At 42.5% G+C, this 22,912-nt stretch overlaps 1 protein-coding gene across 1 annotated transcript; it reads left to right on the top strand.

Annotated features, from left to right (window-relative positions):
- Positions 1-107: 107 nt before the first annotated feature.
- MARVELD2 (MARVEL domain containing 2) lies at positions 108-22,772 on the top strand. Its single transcript, XM_032403503.1, has 7 exons — positions 108-178; positions 4,464-5,627; positions 8,204-8,239; positions 16,181-16,329; positions 16,558-16,729; positions 20,443-20,493; positions 21,113-22,772. The coding sequence occupies exons 2-7, from the start codon at positions 4,479-4,481 to the stop codon at positions 21,233-21,235; spliced, it is 1,680 nt and encodes a 559-aa protein (XP_032259394.1). The 5' UTR covers positions 108-178; positions 4,464-4,478; the 3' UTR covers positions 21,236-22,772.
- Positions 22,773-22,912: the final 140 nt, after the last annotated feature.

The following is a 22,912-nucleotide window of genomic DNA, read 5'->3' as shown; positions in this document are numbered from 1 at the left end:
GCTGGGTTTGTAACCGCCGCTCCGAGGTGCGGGGCGGGCTCCGACCCTCCCGGGCCGGGAGCGGGAGCCCGGGCCTGACAAAGCCGGGCGGGGCAAACTTGGCTGGGCTCCGCCCCGGGAGCTGAGCCGGGTTTCAGTCCCGTGGGCGGCGTGTGCGCTCTTCCCCGCCACCGCGCAGGTGAGTGGGCCCGGGGCGGGGGGGGGGGGGGCACGTGAGGCGGCGGTGGACGGGGAGGGGCCCGGCGGCCCCCCGGCAGGTGCGCGGGTGCGGAAGCGAGGCTCCGGGCCCCGCAGCGCGCGCCACTCAGCCCCGCCATAACCTGCGGCCGAGGCCGGACCGCGGCGCGGGAAGAGGTGAGGGCCCCGGGGAGAGCGGGGCCTGCGCGTCAGGAGAGCCGCTCAGCCAGCCCGCTTTCACCCAGGGGACACAGGTGCGCGGCGAGGCGCGCCCGGCCCGCCGCCCTTCCCCGGCGCCGGGATCCTCTGAGCCCGACCTGCGCATGGACCTAGTTCCGGCCGCTTTGGGGCGTCATCTCGACGGACCGAGAGTGGGTTTTCTGTCGGACGCGCAGACCGAGTGCTCCCTGGGGTGGGCAGACGCGATGATTGAGAGAGATGGGTGGGACCGGACGCCGAGCGGCGGGCTCGGGAGCGACCCCAGCGCAGATGCTCGGTGTCCCTTGTCACTCACGCGTGGGTTGAGTTAAAACCCTCGGGGCTTTCCCTGCTCCCAAGGAGCCCGGAAACATCTCGTGGGCCCAGCAAAACTTTAAAGCTCGCTAAAGCGAGGCTTCTGTTTCTGTAAAGGCGACCGAGAAAGGTTCCCGTGTCACTTTCTTGGGGGAAACCATTTATCCTCCCACGCTATGGCTTTCAGAGCTGTGTGTTCCTACAGAATGGAGCCAGAGTCCCGGGGCTTGTCCAAAACAAAGACCCCACTGTGCCTCAGCGTGCTGAATCCAAGAGGGCTCTCAGTGACACCCTCAAAGATACACAAGGGGTACCAGATAACGACGATGTGGTCAAATACCGCTCACCATTCCCTTCTAAAATCACGTATTTTGTTATTCCATGATTCTCCACATCTGTTTTTTTTTTGCTTATTTAAAAATTCTTATTATGTAAACATTGGTAAGGTGTTCTAATTCAAATGAGCCACTTTACACAGGTGAAGATAAAGTGAATCCATTACAGTGAAGCACACTTTTTTTTTACCAGTGTGTTAAGCAACGGGATATTGAGTTATGTAAAACTTGCTGAAGTTATTTATGTGCTTTTTTTTCTACTTTTCTTAGGAAAGTGTATTTCAAAACTGTAGTCGTACTGTGCATTTCTAGAATTTAAATGTTTTTAGACACAGGGGCGCCTGCGTGGCTCAGTTGGTTAAGCCTCTGCCTTCACCTCCGGTCATGATCCCAGGGTCCTGGGATTGAGGGAACCTGTTTCTGCCTCTCCCTCGGCTTTCGGCTTCCCTTATGTGTGCGCTCTCTCTCTGTCAAGTAAATTTAAATAAAGTCTTTTAAAAAGTAAAATAAAATGTTTTTAGATGCAGATGAGATAAATGACTGAGACAAAAGTAACTGCTTATTGCTATCATTTATAGAGCTCCTACTTTGCACTGGGCACCATGCTGGAACTAGCACAGTAATTGTCTAAAATTGGGATACCCCATTAGAAGACCCAGAAATTTAGAACTCTCTCCATTTTCACCCATTCCGTGGGTGACAGTATCTACTCTATGGTAGTACCTACCCTTCTGTGTGTACATTTCCGCCTGGACGTCTCCACCTGGATTTCTAATGGGTATCTCAAACTCTTCAGGCTGCTTGTCCCAGGGCTATCTCCAGTTTGGAGGGGTGGAGAAATGTTGCATATGAAATTATTGGATGTCTGAGATTTGCTTCAAAGCAATTGATTGGCAGAAGGAATAGGTAGGAGGGATAGATGAAACAGAATTGGTCATAAATTGATAATTATTGAAGTTGGTTGATGGGTACATAGGGTTCATGATACTATTCTTTTCACTTTTTATTATGTTTGCAATTTTCTATAATAAAAACTTTTAATTCCCCGTATTAAAAAATCTGACTTCTTTCTATCTCCATTGCTACCACCGTGGTCCACTGGATTCAGTCCGTGGCCTCTGTTGTCTCCCTTGTCTCCTGGAGTGTACTCTCAACATAGCATCCAGAGTGATCCCATTAAAACACGTCAGATCCCGTCAGTGCTCTACTCAGAATGCTCCCTTGTCTTCTCATCTCACTCCCAGTAAAAGCCAAAATCCTTTCCAGTGGTTTTCAAGGCCCTCTCTAATGATTCAGGCGGACTTAATTCTGCTGCTTACCCTCTCACTCACTCTGCTGCTGCCCCACTGGCCTCCATGACTTAATAGTTGTTGAACTTGCCAGGCACTCCTGCCTCAAGGCTTTTGACTCGCTGTTCCATCTGCCTGAACCACTTTCCCTGATAGCTGTCTGGCTTCCTCCTTCACCCCCTTCATTTCTATATTCAGATGTCACATTCTCTGTGAAGACTTCCCAGTCATTCTATTTAAAATTGTAACACCTGACAGGCAAAGTGCTCCTTATCACCATTCTTCACTTTGTTCCTTAGCATCTGATATATTTCACTTCCCTTATCTGTCCTCTCTAATCCCCCCACTGAGACTTAAGTTCCATGAACGCAGGGATTTCAGTTGGTTTTGTTCACTGATAACACTTTTAGCATACCTGGTGCATGGCAGATGTTTGGTAAATTTGTTGAACAATAGGTCTCCATTTTACAAAATGAAATAAAACAAAGCCTTAGGGGGGCACTTGGGTGGCTCAGTCAGTTAAGCATCTGGCTCAGGTTATGATCTCAGGTCATGAGATCGAGCCCCACATTAGGCTCCCCACTGGGTGTGGAGCCTGCTTAAGATTCTCTCTCTCCCTCTGCTCTCTCTCTCTCTCTCTCAACTAAAACAAAAAAACAAAGCCTGAGGAGTTTATAAATGGTTCAACACCACAAAGGTGGGATTCTCCATTTAAACTTAGAGACCTTCATAGTGCCAAGTACATGCTGTATGCCCGTATGTGAGTTTTCAGTAAGTACTCGCTTATAAGCAATGTGAGGGAGAAATTTATTGTGCCTGTTTAAGTTACATTAGTGAGTAGTGTCCTTTTTGTATACATGTCCAGGTTCACTGATTTTGTGAAGGAAATTAACAGGTTTAGTGAAAGTGCTTTTTCTCTGCCTTATTTTTTAGGTGGATCAAATCCCCTCTGAGATACTGAGTGTCGTTATGGCAACAGCAAATCGCCTTTAGGTGGCCACTCTGAGAAGAGTGCTACACATGATATACACAGTTGCTCTGTGTTGTACTTTCGGGGAATCTTAACCTTCAGTGATTTTTTTTTCTCTGAGAATTCAATTTTTTTTTTTTTAAAGATTTTATTTATTTATTTGACAGAGAGAGACACAGCGAGAGAGGGAACACAAGCAGGGGGAGTGGGAGAGGGAGAAGCAGGCTTCCCGCTGAGCAGAGAGCCCGATGCGGGGCTCGATTCCAGGACCCTGAGATCACGACCTGAGCCGAAGGCAGACGCTTAACGACTGAGCCACCCAGGTGCCCCGAGAATTCAATTTTTTTAAAGAGAAATGCATTTCCTTTTTTTTTTTTTAAGATTTTTTTTTTATTATTCATTCGAGACACAGAGATACAGAGAACGAGAGAGAGAGAACATGAGCAGGGGGAGAAGCAGAGGGAGAGGGAGAAGCAGGCTTCCCGCCGAGCAGGGAGCCCGATGCGGGGCTCGATCCCAGGACCCTGGGATCACGACCCGAGCCGAAGGCAGATGCTTAACGGCTGAGCCACCGAGGCGCTGTGAGAACTCAATTTTTAAAATCGAGTATCAAGTATTAATATTTTAGAGTGGAAGAAGCAACTCCCCTAAACTGACTTCCCTGATTTGAGAAAGAAAGGGGCTCTTCAATCCCTGTATTTAACAGACTGCTTCTCCCACGCCATTCCAAAGGAGATTTGAGGTAATGAAAATGAAGAGTATTTGCTGGCTCATCAAACTTTGGTATGCTCGAACTATTAAATATTTTGATTTAGGTGTTTGAGGAAAGGATTCTACTTGGGATGTGTTAGTATCCTGTATGATTAAAATTTAGCTTCTTACGTGGTTTCTACACGTTTACTGTGCTCATAGATAAATTAGACTTACAAATGTTTTAATTCAGAACTAAGATTTTAATTTTGATTGCCCTTAAAATCATATAGAATGATGATGTTATCCCTGGTTATTATGTTGTATATGTTTAAAATATTTATATTATGATTTTTACATATCATGATAATTAGACCTGACCATATTGGTTTCCTAAATACAATCATCTACCATTAAGTGAATAAAATCCCAGCATCATTGAAAGAATAAATAACTAGGCATAAGTGATAACTTTAATCTTGGCCACAGGTGTGAAAGTCACAAATGTCGTCAAATGATGGAAGATCCAGGAATTGGGACAGGCACTATGATGAAGTCCCAAGGGACTCACCCTGTCAAGATGGCACCATAGGAACCCTCCAGACTCTTCGTGACAGTGAGCTGGCCGTGAGCGCTGATCCCTTGCCACCACCCCCTCTCCCATTACAGCCACCATTCGGCCCAGACTTCTACTCAAGTGACACCGAGGAACCGGCCATAGCACCAGATCTCAAACCCGTAAGGCGCTTTGTCCCTGAGTCCTGGAAGAACTTCTTCAGAGGGAAGAAGAAGGACCCGGGATGGGATAAGCCGGTATCTGACATCAGCTACATCTCGGATGGAGTGGAGTGTTCGCCCCCAGCTTCTCCCGCAAGACCAAACCACCGCTCACCCCCCAGCTCCTACAAGGATCCTTGCGGAGGCCCAGAAGGAACCTTTAATTCCCCGCAAGAGGCTGAGGCGATGTTTCCCCACGACCCCTATGGCTCACTAGGCCGACACACCCAGACCGCCCGAACGTACAGTGAGAAGGTGGAAGAGTATAACCTGAGGTACGCCTACATGAAGTCGTGGGCAGGCCTGCTGCGAATTCTGGGTGTGGTGGAGCTGCTTTTGGGGGCTGGTGTCTTCGCTTGCGTCACAGCTTACATTTACAAGGACAGCGAGTGGTATAACCTGTTTGGCTACTCACAGCCCTATGGCATGGGAGGTATTGGTGGTCTGGGCAGCACCTATGGGGGCTATTACTACAGTGGCCCCAAAACCCCGTTTGTACTCGTGGTTGCTGGATTAGCTTGGATCGCCACCGTTATTATTCTGGTTCTCGGCATGTCCATGTATTACCGGACCATTCTTTTGGATTCTAATTGGTGGCCTCTAACTGAATTTGGAGTTAACGTTGCCTTGTTTATTTTGTATATGGCTGCGGCCATAGTCTATGTGAATGATACCAACCGAGGTGGACTCTGCTACTATCCGTTGTTTAATACGCCGATGAATGCAGTGTTCTGCCGGGTGGAAGGAGGACAGATAGCAGCGATGATCTTCCTGTTTGTCACCATGATTGTTTATCTCATTAGTGCTTTGGTTTGCCTAAAGTTATGGAGGCACGAGGCAGCTCGGAGACATAGGGAGTACATGGAACAACAGGAGGTAAGGAATTTCACCATCCTTCATTCATCCTTCATTCATTCACCATCCTTCATTTTTTTCCTGTTATTTTCTCCCTTGTTAGATATGTATAGTTGTCGAAACAAAGATTTTATAAAAGCCATTTTTGTTTCTTAAATGATCTGAAATTCGAAAGTCCTAGCTCAGTGTCCGATCTGCTTTTGGTGGGATAACCCACCGTGGCGTGTCACCGCTGCATAGCACTGCGTTGGGCACCAGATACGGAACACAGCACAGAGTTTGTCAGCTGCGCTACGTCTGTGATGCTTAAGGGGAGACACAGCTACCAAATTTCCGCAACAAAGAATAACACCACTTTCAGTACAATAAATATCTCCTCATTAAAGTAAGTTTGAGAACAGGGTTGATTCTTTAGTGTGGTAAAGCTTAATAAAGAACAAAACTTTTCAGTTATAGGAGGAAAGTGCTCATATACATGTTAACGACGAGCAGCGCTTTCTTCCAGTGACTTAAATAAAGTCAAGTAAGAATAGAGTGAACCATGTTTGGTTTTTTTAAGTATTGAGAGGCTGAGTTGTAATGAACATACTCTGTGAAAACTTGCCCAGGCATTTTGATGTTTCATTCTTATTTTGGGAAGATGTGTGTTCCCAAATTAGAATGGGAGCCTGGCACTTGTTTTTATTTCTAGGATTTAACTAATTAAATATAAGAAGAAGGAGAAGGAGAATTATTATTATTAATAATAATACCTGGAGGATAAGGTTATATAAAAGCCATATTTAAAACTATTTTATTTGAACAGTAGCAAAAATGTTAGAGTATGTTCCTTTAGCTTCATTATACCCTGAAATAAGTTAATGTTTTGTTTTCTTCAGAGAAGTGTGTAGTAGAATTTCCTATGCTACCAACAATGTCTTACTAATTTTTTCTTAATTTTGAGTCAACTTATTATGCATTTTTCTTTTCCCATTTTTTTTTTAAGATATTTTATTTCAGAGAAAGAGTGAGATACAGAGAAAGTATGAGCATGGGGAAGGGTAGAGAAAGAAGCAGACTCCCCGCTGAGCAGGGAGCCCGATGCGGGACTTGATCCCAGGACCCTGGGATCATGACCTCAGCAGAAGGTAGACGCTTAGCCTACTGAGCCACCCCGGCGCCCTCTTTTCCCACTTTTAAAAGATTTCCTAGATACTATATAATTGCAAATACTATATATATGGGCAAAACTATAGGTAAAAATGAAGTCCTGCCCTTATTTACTCAGTAACCTATTTATTTACTCACCTATATATTTTGTATTTAATCTCTCATAGGAATCTTACACATAACAACAACAAAAAACTTCACTAATTTTCTAACAGGTACCTTATGTGTTACACAAAGAACCTCAGCATGTCTCATTGTGATCCATACTGTCTCATCACAAAATATATTAATCTTGCTAGAACTTACTAGAACATAGATTCAAGTTATTTCTAAAAATTTATCTCAGCACATTAAGCATATTTCTTAAATTTACATCTGTGTATACAAAATAATTTCAAATTTTAATCAATGTGAAGTGCAGATATGAAACACATACACTTACTCATGATTTTTTGTAAGTCTAATAACAACAGACTTTTTTTTTTTTTTTAAGATTTTATTTATTTATTTGTCAGAGAGAGACAGATCACAAGCAGGGAGAGCGGCAGGCAGAGGGAGAAGCAGGCTCCCCGCTGAGCAGGGAGCCCGATGTGGGACTCGATCCCAGGACTCTGGGATCATGACCTGAGCCGAAGGCAGACGCTTAACCAACTGAGCCACCCAGACATCCCAACAACAGACTTCTTAATGTCATTTCAAAATTCCACATGAGTATGACTTTAATTACCAACATAATACATTCCTTTCTTTCTCCTTTCTCAAAACTTGTTTCCGTAAGACTTTTTTTTCCAAAGATTTTATTTATTTATTTGAGAGAGAGAGAGAGAGAGCACAAGCGGGGAGGAGAGGGAGAGAAGCAGGCTCCCTGCGAGCAGGGAGCTTGATGTGGGGCTGGATCCCAGGACCCCGGGATTGTGACCTGAGCCAAAGGCAGACGCTCAACCGACTGAGCCACCCAGGCGCCTCCATAAGACTTTTTATAATGGTTGATTAGACTTGAATTAGCTCTCATGTAGGAGGTTGTGCCAGTTTGTATGTTGCTGTAACTTCTTAAAAGTTAGAGGCTATAATGGCCTGTGGGTTTTTTTCTATTAATTTTATAACTATAACTGTTTCAAATTATTTAATTGCACAAGGTAATGGGAGCCAAGAATAAATAAAAATCTCTGGGTAATTCAAAGCAATTACCTAATAGTCTCTGTCATGTCTGTACCTCCAACCCTGCCGTGTGTTCCTGACTGACGGACAGGGAGTTACAGTTAACCCACATCGTCTGCTTCTCCACTAGCCCATCGAAAGTTGCCCAGATGAGGAGGAGGAACATCTGTCAAGTAGAGAATCAATGTCTGTGAAATTGAGATTGGGCTATAAATGCAAATGGATGAAAATATTTACAAAGTAGCCTCACACCCCTCTGAAAAGTCATTTTAACTCTTTTTTTGTTCTAGATAAGTGAGCCATCTTTGCCATCCAAAAGGAAAATGGTAAGAATAAAGTTCACATTGTATTTTATGTCTAGATTGTTCAATACTTTCTCCCTTCTCTGTTTACAGAGTAGATCATCTGTCTGTGAAAGTGTATCTGTTACATTGAGTTCCTGACTGAATATCCAGTTCAACTTTTAGCTTTTTTCTCATAATGAAAGGACCAAATTGGACATGCATATGGTGTATACTGGGCAAAACTATCAGTTCTATAGTTTTTATAGCTTCTTTTCATTTTGTTAGTTAAAAGATTATGCAAGGTTCTCCTTATGTTTAAAATTAAATTAAAAAGTTTAATTTAAATTTTAAAAAAATTAAATTTTTTTAAGTCAAGGGGATTCTCTCAAACTTTCTTTAGTCTTTTTACAGTTCTTTGCTGTTCTTTTCTGTCCTTCTCACCTTGCTTTCAGATGTTAAATTTTGTTGTGGAGAAAGAAAATTCCTATGCCCAGAATTGACTAACATCATGGCAGTAGTCAAGGTATTTACCTTTCCATGCCTTGATTTCTTCATCTGTAACATTGGAATAATAATAATTGATTCCTGGGGCACCTGGGTGGCTCAGTCGTTAAGCGTCTGCCTTCGGCTCGGGTCATGATCCCAGGGTCCTGGGATCGAGCCCCGCATCGGGCTCCCTGCTCAGCGGGAAGCCTGCTTCTCCCTCTCCCACTCCCCCTGCTTGTGTTCCCTCTCTCGCTGCGTCTCTCTCTGTCAAATAAATAAAAATAAAAAAAATCTTTAAAAAAAATAATAATAATTGATTCCTAAAAAAAATTTTTTTTTAAATCTTTAAAAAAAATAATTGATTCCTACCTCACATATTTGCCAAGAGGATTAAATGATATGTTATTATAATTATTTACATATATGTAAAAACCTAATATATTTTGGGATGCCTGGATGGCTCAGTCAGTTAAGCATCTGCCTTCAGCTCAGGTCATGATCCCAGGATCCTGGGATCCAGCCCCACATCAAGCTCCCTGCTCGCAGGGAGCCTGCTTCTCCCTCTCCCTCTGCTGCTCCCCCTGCTTGTGCTCTCGTTCTTTCTCTCTCTCTCTCTGTCAAATAAATAAATAAAATCTTTAAAGAAAACTAATATATATTAATAATCATAATTTTACCTCATTGAAAAGTCCTTTTTTTAAGATATTGGGCATTATTTCTAAGCAAGAAGTTGAGAATCCAACCTTTGGATTTGTTTCTTTGAAAAGGGAGTGTATTTACTTGGTTCAAATTCAGAGGGTCTCTAATAACAAAGTCTTCTCTCACACCTCATGCCTCAGCTTCCCAGTTCTCCCGCTTGGAAGGAACCATTGTTAGCAGTGCCACGTGTTTCCTTTCAGACGTGTGTTTATATTATCTGTCTATGTAACGTACATGTATACACACACACACACTTTACTCCCCCTTTCACGCAAATGCTGGCATACCACACACACTGTTATGTCCCTTATTTTTTCTCTTAACAATACATTTCTAAGATACTTACTTATTACTACATAAAGAACTTATGCATTCTCTTTTTATAGCTACAGTATTGCATTGTATGAACGTATATGTCTATTTTGACTGCCAAATTGCCCGGTAGAAGTTTTACCAATTTCCACTCCCAGGAGCACTATAGGCTTCCTTACACCTTGACCAACACAGTGTTAGGAAAATTCTTGACATCTGTCAACCTGATAGGTGAAAAATGATACCTAAGGTAGTTATAATTTGCATTTTTCTTATAAAGAGTGAGATTGAGCATTTTCCCATATTATGTTTGCTTTTCCTTCCCTGTTAACTGTTTGTATCCTGTCTACTTTTTGAGTTGCTAATTTATACAAGTCCTTTAAGTGCATGCATTTTGAAAATACCTTTTATAGGTTTTTTTTAACTTTATTCTCTATAACACAAATACAGTATGAAAATTTTTTGCTCCTGGTAAAGTAAGGGGTTTATGAAGTGGACAAATGACACTTTGTTCAAGGGACTGTGATTAATACATCAGTGTCATCATTCATTCAGTGAACAAACATGTCCCAATTAGATTGTGGCCTAGTGATATGAATACTACAAGGTACATCATCTCCATTTCCCAAGGGCTTACAAATCTAATGAAAAAGAAAACCCCAAAGTGTTAGTATGTGTGAAAGAGAGAGTGACCAAGAACTATAAAACTAAACTTGCTTAAAGATTTGTGTTTCTCAAAAAAAAAAAAAAAAGAGAGAGAGAGAGATTTGTGTTCTCTGCTATCTCCTGGGGAAATCAATTTCTGGATGATAATGTCTCAAATTCAACATTGTTACTTGGTCAAAGCAATTGGGATCTGTAATTAGCCACAGTTTTTAATGGGTCAGTTGTCTTAAATAACTTCTGACATGTATGTTAAGTCATCTGAATTGCAGTTTGCAGTTGCACCTTGCCAGGATCCATAAATCTTTAGAAATCATGAGATGCTTGAGCAGCCCTGACTAACCAGGCATGGGATAAATGAGGCTGGGATTGGTTGGTCTACAGAATATTGAAGTTCCTCTTTCACAGGGCAGGGTGGACCTAGAGCTACAAACCTATGCACTTGAAACATTGTTCATAGAATTAGTCACACACATGACTGTGTACCTGTGGGTGTTTTTTTTTTTTTTTTGCTTTTATTGTACTTTGTTTTAACTTCCTAATTCCCTTGTGCTTTAGTTTTAAATATTTATTTATTATTGCTTTCAGGATGTGCATTTCAGTTAGACTTGTTAACTCAGGGGTACTCACAATCAGAGTAAGCGAAATGGATGCTCACTTTTAAACTGTTACATAGATAGATGGATAGATAGATAGTAGTTGCCTTTAGGAGGGCCAGTGCCTTAACTGTGGGAAGACAGGGGGAGAGGGAGACTTACTTTTCATTCTGTACCCTGTTGGACTTTTGAATTATATATCATGTGTATATATTACCTATTAAAAAATTTTTAAGATTTTAACAAATTAAATTAATAAATACTTCAAATAAAATTGACATAAGCAACGTAGAGCTGATGTTTAAATAATTAATAATTAAATAATTAATAACACTGGCCCTTTGTCTGAGATTTAAGTGCAGCTTCCCTAACTTACCCCATGGGCTGCCTTCCAATGTTGGTGACCTTGACCAAATGAATAGAGCACTCTTCCCAGTTGGGAGTCATGCGAGTTGTTTGGCCAGATCATTGCCAATACTCTTACTCCAGATTGCCAGTACTGCCTTAACCCTTTCATAAGTCCTACTCCCTCAGAGGGACTGACGGGGAAACTCGTGAACCCCACCCTGGCCAGGAATGACCATCATGGCTGCATCACAGCCTGGTGAGAGTCCTAAATAAGTGCAGAATAGAGTCAGCCTGAAAGGCCTGGGTGAACTGGGGAATGCTAGGGTGGTCAGCGTCATTGTTTGGTGAGAATGTGGCTGAAGCAGGCTCCATAGGTAGGACAGGATTAGGGAGATCTGCCAGCAAGTGCTAGGCTGACCTGGAAAACTGGTACCAGCATGTCCAGGGTGTGTTGCAGGGTCCCAGCTCCCAAGAGGTCCTGGAATAGTCAGGAATAATCTTAACAGAGTTAGAACCCCTATTCTTAGGGCTGCTTTGAAAATCATACCAATCCCATTAATTTACAGTCTTTCAAGATAAGGGAGCTGAATGCAAAGGGCACCCTTTCACAGGGCTCTTTCCCTGGGAAGTGAATCACAGTGGATCAACATTTAGGTGTATTCTAGAGGCAGACCTCTGTGAGGGAATCACGTGACTTAACTGGGGCATCTCTATTGGACTTACCTACTAGGAACCTTTTAGAAAAGGTTGGATCACCAGTTTCTCATTCGTTTTCACCTGCTTCCTTCCCAGTTCTTCGTAGGGAGGGATTGGCAGGCTGCCACAGGAGAGGCAGCGTAGTATGATGAAGACAAAATGAAGTTTGGAATCAGGCAAATCTGAATTGGATCACTACTAGCTCTGGGATTCTGAGGAAGTTACTTACCCTCTCTGAACTTAAGTTTCCTGTCCCTTGTTTGGAACTATTTACTGGGCTGTAACTTCTTATTTTGTATTTTAACAAATACACTTTTTGAAGAGCAAATAAGATCATTTTTAAAAAGAAATATACAGACATAAAGTAAGATCAAACAGAGATAGAAACAAATTCTAATAAATCCCTAAGTGCTGGACAGATTTTTTTCCAAGCTAGAAAACTCAGAATCCAATCTGAGCATTGACGGTGGTGGTGTGGGTTTGGGATCGGGGCCTCTGCATCAGTGCATGGTGTGCTCAGGGAGAGAGGCTCAGCATCTGGACAAATGCACACTACTTCTAACTTGGCAGCACATTCAGTCCGTTTTTATCTGAAGCATTTTTTTAATTGAAGTTAGTTGACACACACTGTTACGTTAGTTTCAGGTGTACAACATGGTGATTCAACTTCTCTATACGTTATGTTATGCTCACAAGTGTAGCTGCCATGTGTCACCAAACACTATTACATTGGCTGTATTCCTTATGCTGTGCCTTTAATCCCCTTGAATAAGTTGACTGGAAGGGGACCTCCCATTCACATTCACCCATATGCCCATCCCCCACCCCCCTCATCAGTGCATTTTTTAATTTGAAAAGCTTAATAATTATAACCATAGCATTACTTACCCCGTTTTTTAATTACTTTCTCTTGCATCACAATAAAGCTTTTTTGATATTTGCTGACGAGACTCATTTTTCGCTAGAAGCAAGGAAAGGTCATATGAAATCTGGGGCCGTGTGTTTGTAGTCAGGAATACTGTTTGAGAGTTGTGTGTCCCACGGCTGGAGCCCAACTCATCCTTCTGATAAGAGCCTAACGATGTTTTGATTCTTTGTCTTATGTGTACTTTCAGATTTTTTTTTTCTCAATAAGGTTTTCTGAATTGATGATCAGTGAGGTTCACCCAAATACAGTGGAAGAAAATGTTAAGAGCATAAAAACAGAAAAATTTAAAGCAGATGAAATAGTCTCTGAAAATATTCTGACTTCTTAAAGCTCCCTTTTTAAATTAAAAAGTGAATCTTGGAATTAGGGATGGGCAAATAAGGAAAATGATAGTTCCTGCTTGAAAAACTTTACCTAGGGGAAAAAATTCTACCTGGGCAGAATTTATGATTTTAACCCGGAATTTTGAACCTGGGGCTGCTGTTAAGCTCTGAAGGGTGAGCATGCTCCATAGCATCTCCCTCAGCCAGCTGTGTGGCAAATGGATTGTTAAATATCTAGAAGCTAGGGTGCCTGGGTGGCTCAGTTAGTTAAGCGACTGCCTTTGGCTCAGGTCATGATCCTGGAGTCCCAGGATCGAGTCCTGCATCAGGCTCCCTGCTCAGCAGGGAGTCTGCTTCTCCCTCTGACCCTCCCCCCCTCTCATGCTCTCTCTCTCTCTCTCAAATAAATAAAATCTTTTTAAAAATTAAAAAAATATTTAGAAGCTAAAGAAGGATGCCATAAAATAGAAATCCATTTATTTAAGCCAAAAAAGGTTCCCCTCATTTTATTTTATTAAGATTTTATTTATTTGAGAGAGAGAGCACAAGCGGGAGGAGCTAGAAGGCAGAGGGAGAGAGAAGCAGACTCCCCGCTGAGCAGGGAGCCCCATGCGGGGTTCGATCCCAGGACCCCAGAATCATGACCTGAGCTGAAGGCAGATGCTTAACTGACTAAGCCACCCAGGGGGTCCCCGTTCCCCTCTTTTTAATACTGTGGTTCATTATCAAGATCAAACAGGTAAGAATTCCTTAGTTTGAAGAAATGGCATCTTAAATAGTGGAGACAGAGGAGAATGAATACTAACCTCAGAAGGTGTTCCCTGAAATACTCCAGTTTAATCTCCTTTCCTCGGGGTTTCCTGCTCCTCAGTTGCATTCTTGCTGTTTGGGACCCAGTGGCCAGCGCGCCTCCTGCGCTGAGGCCATCTGGTTCCCCTCCTGCTGTGGTCCTGGGTGCCGTGGGCCGTGCTTCTCTTCATAACCCTCCCCAGGGCTGGTTAGCTGCCTCACCCGCTGACGCGGCTAATGTGTGGGCTGCGCTGTTTGGGGAGTTAAAAGCTTGTGATTTTTAGGATGAGCTAATCTTAAGCCAAACCTCAAGAGGCAGCCTCAGAGATAGGGAAATCAGGAAACAAAAGGATTTTAAAGCTCTGCCTGGCAAGCTAAAGAGCAAAGTTTTAAAATGTGTCATTTGTTTTCAGCCAAGTGGGAGCCCTGCTAAGCTGCTCTCAGTTTAGTTCAAGAAGTTTAATTCAACAAGTGTGTGCTGAAGTCCCAAGGGGCCAGTGGAGGGGGGGGCTTACTGCTCTAATGAGAAAGCAACCATTTCTAGGGAGCTGCCGGAATTGCAGGGCACTTTAGGATGGAACAGTATGCATTTAAGTAAACCTTCCTCGTGTTATTCATTTAAAGCATCAATAAGCCAAAAAGTTCTGTTGTTGTTTCGTTTGTTTGTTTGTTTGAGAGAGAGCACGAGCTGGGGGGAGCGGCAGAGGGAGAAGCAGATTACCCTCTGAGCAGGGAGCCTGATGTAGGGCTCAGTTCCAGGACCCCAAAATCACGACCCGAGCCAAAGGCAGACACTCAACCAACTGAGCCACCCAGGCACCCCTGTTTGTTTTAAGTAGGCTCCATGCCCATCATGGAGCCCAAGGCAGGGCTTGAACTCATAACCCTGAGATCAAGACCTGAGCTGTGATCAGGAGTCAGACATTTAACAGACTGAGCCACCCAGATGCCCCAGAAAGTTCTGGATTTTAATCATGGCTTTTCCACTTCCCAGCTGTGAGGCCCTAGAAAATTTACTTAATCTCTCTGAACCTGGCTGGTTCCCGTGTAAAATGGAAACTCCTCTCCCGGCATCCACCTGCCTCACCAGTGTGGTTGGTGTTCTGGGCAGTGCCCATTGGGGCCCCTGAATGGTCTTTCCCCAATGCTGCACGTCCATGTGAGCCTGCCCATTCCAGAGTGGGTTTCCCTGGGCATTGACGGTCCTGCTTCCCGTGCATCAGTATTTTAGAGCTTGGAGGCCTGTGCCCCGCTACTTCCTTTCCAGGCCGTTTCATCTTGTGCTACTTCTCCTCTTTTGAATGTACCATTTTTTGCTAAAAACACCTCTAAGAACTTTCCAGTTGAGAAACCGGGGTGACTTAAACCAGGGAACCACAGGCTCAGAACTCTTGGACAGCTGAAAGGCCTCCCCCACCTTTCTTCTGTGTTTGCTTGCTTTCCTTTTCAGGTAATGAAAACAATGTAACTCGTCTCCCTTTCTGACCTACTCGGTGGCTGCTTGTGGTTGATTCATCTCAAGTTCCCCGTGACATTTTTTCCCTTTCCATTTAAGTAGCCTTGTTCCATTTTTTCCCCTGAATTTCTTATTTTGAACTACATTTTGTATTTTTTTTTAAGATTTTATTTATTTATTTGAGAGAGAGAGAGAGAGATCACAAGCTGGGGAAGGGGCAGAGGGAGAAGCAGGCTCCCTGCTGAGCAGGGAGCCCGATGCAGGGCTCTAGCCCAGGACCCTGGGATCATGACCTGAGCTGAAGGCAGACGCTTCACCGACTGAGCCACCCAGGCGCCCTACATTTTGTATTCTCTTATAGCTAGTTGGGGCATAAATGCTAAATAAAGTACTTAAGACCCCACATTTAGCATTTCATCATCCACATTTGACATACACACGATTGTTTTACCTGTCGTGTACTCCTTCCTGTACCTCAGTGTGGTTCCCCTTAGCTATTACAGACATTCGGAACAATTTTGTGACTATAAAAGATGTAATTCTCAAGTGAAATGTTAATTGCTGCTTCTACTTTTCTTCCTCCTGCTTCTCCCCACCATTTTCTTCTAAGATAAATTCATGGGGTTTTTTTGCCCTCTTCCTCTGCCTCTGTTTACAAATAAATCCTCTTTTTCTCCCAAACTGTAGTGTGATATGGCCACCGGTGCTGACAGACAGAGAGACCAAGAAGTTAATTTCAAAGAATTGAGACCAACAAAAATGAAACCTGAACTTCTGAGTGGGCACATCCCGCCAGGCCACATCCCTAAGCCTATCGTGATGCCCGACTATGTAGCGTGAGTGTCTGTTTAAATCCTCCTTTGAGGTAGAAATGGAGAGATCCCGTTTGGGCATTTCATTTTCTCTGCTTAATAACATTTATATTTAAAGAGTTGTTTATTCCTGGAGAGGTAATATATTGAATTGAAGATACGGCACGGTCACTGAGGAATAAGCTAGGCTGATTTTCCATTCAGCCTATTTTTAGTGAAGAAGTCACAACGTTGGTTAATTTTTTCCATCAGAAAATACCCTGTGATTCAGACAGAAGATGAACGAGAACGCTATAAAGCTGTGTTCCAAGACCAGTTTTCAGAGTACAAAGAGCTCTCTGCAGAAGTCCAGGCCGTCTTGAGGAAGTTTGATGAGCTGGATGCAGTGATGAGCAGACTGCCACGTTGTTCAGAAAACCAACAGGTCAGTGCCTGCAGCTGCCTAGGAGGAGCCCTGAAAAAGGAAGGATAAAATCCAACCTTCACGTAAATGTGGGGAGGGTGTAATAACCATGTGCATTTGCTGTCTGTGTCTAGGAAAGTTATTTGAGATCTTCAAGGGCACTATCAGGATTACAGTTCACATTATATAGTTTCGTGTCTTTTGCCCTCAATTATTAAACAGTTATAAAACAATTGTTTTATTTTCTTACTTAAGTGAAATACAAATTTGCCTAAGATACATACTGAGTCCATCAGGGTCCCGAAGGAGACTGATGGCACACTCAAACTAAGATAATTCAAAAAAGATTTATTCACAAAGGGGTGGGCAGCGTGTAGGGGAGCAACCAGGGGTCATGCATTCTCCAGATTCTCCAGGGGTAAGTAACAGCCAAGCAGTTAGCACCCCAGGTCCAAAGAGCACAGTGCATAAGGACAGAGAGTAGATCTGAGCCGCTGGGCACACACAACAGACTGATAACCGTGATAGTGACAGAGGGAGCCAGGGAAGAGCTCACAGCAGTCACCAGGGACTCAGTCGCTTTCTGTAATGTTCTGGAGTTTAAGGTTGGGGGGGCGGGGATCACATTTTAATATTTCTGGAATCAGGATGCCCTGGTAATCCGTGGCATTTTTTATCAGATGTACATTTTTTATTGAGACACAATTCACATACCATAAAATTCAGATTGAACAGTTCACAGGGTTTTAGTACATTCACAAAGTTGTATAACCATTACCACTCCCTAATTCTAGAACATTCTCATCACTCCAGAAACCCCATACCCATCAGCACATAGTCCCCATCCCTGCCCCTCTCCAACCACTGACAACTACTAATGTACTTTTTGTCTCTATGGATTTGCTTATTTTGTTTTGTTTTGTTTTGTTTTTTTAAGATTTTATTTATTTATTTGACAGAGAGAGACATAGCGAGAGAGGGAACACAAGCAGGGGGAGTAGGAGAGGGAGAAGCAGGCTTTCCCGCGGAGCAGGGAGCCTGATGTGGGGCTCAATCCCAGGACCCTGGGATCATGACCTGAGCCGAAGGCAGACGCTTAACGACTGAGCCACCCAGGCACCCCGGATTTGCTTATTTTGAACATTTCATATAAATGGAATGATATACTATGTGGCCTTTTGTGTTTGGCTTTCCATAACTTTTTTTTTTTTTAAGAATTTTTATTTATTTATTTGACACAGAGAGCACAAGCAGGCAGAGCAGCAGGCAGAGGCAGAGGGAGAAGCAGGCTCCCCGCGGAGCAGGGAGCCCAATACAGGGCTCGATCCCAGGACACTGGGAACAGGACCTGAGCCGAAGGCAGTCGCTTAACCGACTGAGCCACCAGGCACCCCTTTCCATAATGTTTTTAAGGTTCATTTATATTGTAGCAAGATTCAGCATTTCATTCCTTTTTGTGGTATTTATTGTTTGTATATACCACATTTTGTTTATCCATTTATTAACTGATGGACATTTCGGCTGTTTCCACTTTTTGGCTGTGATGAATAATGCTATGAACATTTGTCTGTAATATCCTAACCTTTTAAAAGACGATGTATTAATCTAAGCTATTATTTGTAGAATTCAAAAATTTTTTATAAAAATTTTTATTTATTTGACACAGAACGAGAGCACAAGCAGGGGGAGCAGCAGGGGGAGGGGGAGAAGGAGAAGCAGGCTTCCCGCTGAGCAAGGAGCCTGATGCAGGGCTCGATCCCAGGACCCTGGAATCATGACCTGAGCTGAAGGCAGATGCTTAACTGACTGAACCACCCAGGCGCCCCTATAATTCAAATTTTTAAAACTCACAGCATTTTTAACAAATGTCAAGCAAGTTAATGTATGTATATAACTAATATATATATACGTATTTTATATATATGTATTCTGCTGCTGTGATCCATATTGACTGGGCATCTTTGTTTTGACCACAGACTTTTTTAAGTGTACATTTAAATCAGTTATAATTATGAGCTCTCTAAGCCAAAATATCTAGAGCAGTAACAATTTCCCACTCCTGGAGCAAAGGAATGGTGTTTCCTATGAGATGCCAGTACCAGGAAGCAGGAAAAATCCAGCAAATATTGCAGGTCAAGAGTCACTTAATACCATTTGAAAGATAAACAGGGTCCACAGTTCCAGGAGGTCGCCCAAATTTATAGCCCTCGAAGGAGTGCAGGAAGGATTGAGCAGGCCCCAGGAGACTGGCTGGGCACAGGCTGGGAAGAGCAAGCTGGTTGACAGACAGGATGCTGACAATCCAATCGTGTAGTCTTTTGAGCCTGGACCCAGTGGGCTCTGGTTTATGGGCTTTGTGTGGATGGGCAAGGGCTCAGCTGTGTGGGTCTGCAATTGATGGGTGGGAAGGGCCTGATTATAGTACGGGGTAAGACTGGCTCCCCCCATGATATTTCTGTACAATATCAACAATAATCATTTCCTGTGGTTTGTACACAGCATGGTAAGTAAGTAGCCAAATGACGAGGCCACAGTTAGTCTCCATGTCTCCTCAAGTCCCTATCTAAAGTAGAAATATTAATTGTATCACAAAAAGTTAACTTCTCGTAGGCCACAGGCTGAGCTTTGCCATGGACGGGAATCTGAGGGAAGGCCCATTCATTTCCTGGCAGGTCCCCAGGGCGGTGTTCCAAAGCCCAGCGGGCTGGTTTGGAGGTATAGGTTCTCTCAAAGACCTGCTTGTGTGCCCTTGAAAAATTAATCACATGACTTTTCTAAGCCTATAAAATAGGAATATTGCTCAAAATAATCTGTCCGGTCCTCAGTGTCTTAAATTCCGTTTTTCAGACAGCCTCTAGGATAGGTTTTGCTGTTCTTATCCCTGCCTGCATCTCCATCACTGCACCACTGGCCCCGGGCAGCTAGTTTCCTCCAGTCCAGGCCCTCTTCAGACAGGTGACAACTGAATTAGCTGGTCACCTGATGCTGGCCAATGATCAAAGCACAAATGAAACTCATGTGAAAGGCACAGAAGAATTAAAATATGTCACGAAAAGAATGTGGGTGGGTGATGAGAAATGTTCTCAGGGGAGGCTTTTAGAACTAAACATTATATTTTATATTTTATGTCTTAGGTTTACAGTGTCTGACAACTCTAAAGCACAGGTTTTACATGGATAAATTGCCTTAGTAATCTGTTCCCTGTGGACAGACTGTTCAGTCCATTAACAAATTTCGTATTTATTATAAATATGTTCTTAGTTCGAAGGAACCTTATTTAGTTATTTTTGAAAGTCGAATAGTCTCAACCTCTTAATCCCAGTGTGTAATGTGGTTATTACATACCAAGCACTTTACAAGGATCATTTCAAATATGTGAACCTTCTCATAACTTAATGAGGTACTTGGGGTTACTGGTAAGAGAGCGGAGTGCTGGGATAAACGGCTTGCCCAGGGTCACACAGCTGGTGTGTAGTGGCCCTGGGACTCGGTGCTGGTTTCATGCAGGCGGGGGCCTTTCTCTCATGTTCACCCCTAGATCCCAATGAGTGTGGCAGGTGGTAAGCCCTCTAATCTTTGTCCAGTGAATTGAATTTTAGTGTGTGAATACTTTAATTATCGTCTTAGATAAAAATTATTTTCTGTTCTAATTCCCAGTGTACTTAGATAATCTTGAGCTATGATTTGAGTAAATGCAGGTGTTTTAATTGAAGTGTACAATATATTATTTTTAGGAACATGAGAGAATTTCCAGAATCCATGAAGAGTTTAAGAAAAAAAAGAATGTGAGTAAACCCATTTTCTTCTTCAAAGTATATTCTTATCCAGGTACAGTGGTGACAGCTGACAGACCTTAGATTCTTTCAGCTAAAGTAGCTCTTTTTTAATATTTCTTCAGATGCTACTTACTAGAGAACATGAGTGGCTCCTGAATGCCTTTTCTTCTCTTCTCTGTCCTGAACACATTCTGTTACATCCTGGTTTTTAGCAACCTAGAGAAATGAGCACCAATATAGAACTTTTCACTGACATTTCCTTCAAAAAAAATTAAGTTGATTTACATTTTTCACTCCATCTGTAATTGCACAGATCAGTAGAGGCTGGAGAGAGCTTTTATTAATCCTTTCTGTACTTATTATTTGCTCTTTGATATATTTTAAACTACTAAAGTTAAAGTTGTCTCAGCTCTCTGTATTTCCCACTCAATTTTGCTGTGAAACTTTTAGTATTCTAAAAAATAAAATCATCTTTAAAAATGTAAAGAGCTGTTATTCTTCTTAGGAAGATTTTAAAATCTGTTGCAGGAAATCTGCTATGAAGGGTCATTTTCCAGGTGATAATACGTTTCTGTGTTCTTCACTGAGGAAACTAGAAGCTAAAATATTGGTTGTGTTTCTCCTCCAGGATCCCACATTTCTGGAAAAAAAAGAACGCTGTGATTATCTGAAGAATAAACTTTCTCACATAAAGCAAAGAATTCAAGAATATGATAAAGTAATGAATTGGAATGTACAAGGTTATTCTTAAAACCTTATTTGAAACCACTTTTTTTATATTAAACTTAATATTTATTTACCGTCTTTTCCATGCTAGTCAGTGATAGAGAAGTATGTGCTCTCTGCATCAGCGTCTAGTTGGCTTAGCTGGGATGCCATGCTTTGATGGTATGACTTCACTTCAGACATTTCAAAACAAATTCAAACTTACCAAGGACCTTTACTCAGAATGGAAGAAATGCTGTGTCCATCTGTGTATACTTTATATTTATCCTGTTAGAGGTAAAACTCGTTTAGAGATCATAGCCTCACAGTGTGATGAACACATGGAGTATCATTCTGGTGCTGCTTTTCCCTTTTTAACTCAGGCCGACTCCTGGGGTTTTTCTAGGACACGTGTCTCTTCCTAGCCAAGGTGTCCTGCCTTCTCTTGAAAGGGCCTTGAACCCGAGATCAACATTTTCAAGTCTTAATGATCTCGGGCAAGTTGCTCGATCTCTCTGTGCTTATTTTCTTGTCTGCAAAACTGAAGCTAACCATAGTGCCTACCTTGTAGGGTTGTTATGAAGATGAAATGAGTAATGTTTGTAAAGCACTTAGAAGAGACCCCGGCACGTTACACGCAGTCCATTAGCGCGTGCATTCTGTAGAAGTGATTGTGACATGAACAAACTGCCAAGGAAAGGCTTTTAATGAGCACGCTCAACCAGGTAACCAGAAGGCCCACGTGTCTCATGGATTTCCTTTTTTGCAGTGAATAACTCTTACCACATGTAGCCTTAAGCAGATGCTTCCCTGTGGTTCTGCGCCCACTGGGGTCCACCACACCCTTCCTATCGTGAATCGCTATCACTGTGCACAGAGGTCCACCTCCCTGCAGCCCAGCCCTTCCTGTACATGCCCAGTGCAAGGATTGTGTAACCATTGTTGCCTCTTCTGCCCTGTTGGCTAAGGCCCCATGATCCTACATTTACTTAGAATCTCCTTTTGATTTATTGTGATGCTTCATCTTCCCAACCATTCTCTTGGCTGTGGGGCTTTATCCATGAGAAGTGTTTTATTTTTATTTGTATAAACAATGGACTACCTTAAAAAAATGTGTTTAAATATCATTGCTCTTGGATCCTATTTAGCAGCGTCTATCTTGTGGCAAGTTTCCTAGGTGCAGAAGTACACATAGCTGCCATTCGGACGGGTAACGTTCAGAGAATTTTCTAAAGCAGTGAAACTAAAGAAAAGCATGTGGAAAAGCAGAGGCTTAAAAAGCGTCGGATACTGAATGGACTTCCTAGTTTTTCTTTTATCTTTGAAATCTCATTTAGTGTCTATTGTTAATATTTTAATGCCGTGGCTCCCAGAGTATGCTTAACGCCCTAAGTGTCTGAAGAGGTGACATGTGGGGAAGTGTGAGGTCCCTCTCGAAGCCCCCCCCTTAACTGGAACAGCTTCACTTTCTGTTTTATATATTTGGGCCCCATGTTAACATTTTACTTAAGAAGCACACCAATGCTTTAAAAAAAGGAAAAAAAAAAAAAAAAACCCATGAAATAATACCATTTTGATAGATTGTAAGGAGTTAGATTCATTGTGAAATGAAGTGTTAAAGAAATTTAACTTTGTGAAACTTAATTTTACTATAATCGTAAATGTTAATCTTTGAAAACCAATGTTGTAACACTAACTTTTAAAATTTTTTATGTCAATACCT

The sequence above is a fragment of the Phoca vitulina genome, unplaced genomic scaffold (genome assembly GCF_004348235.1).
Source record: "Phoca vitulina isolate PV1807 unplaced genomic scaffold, GSC_HSeal_1.0 scaffold6, whole genome shotgun sequence".
In the NCBI taxonomy this organism is placed as follows: Eukaryota; Metazoa; Chordata; class Mammalia; order Carnivora; family Phocidae; genus Phoca; species Phoca vitulina.
The sequence above is the reverse complement of the archived record's forward strand: the minus strand, read 5'-3'. Positions and strand labels throughout refer to the sequence as shown.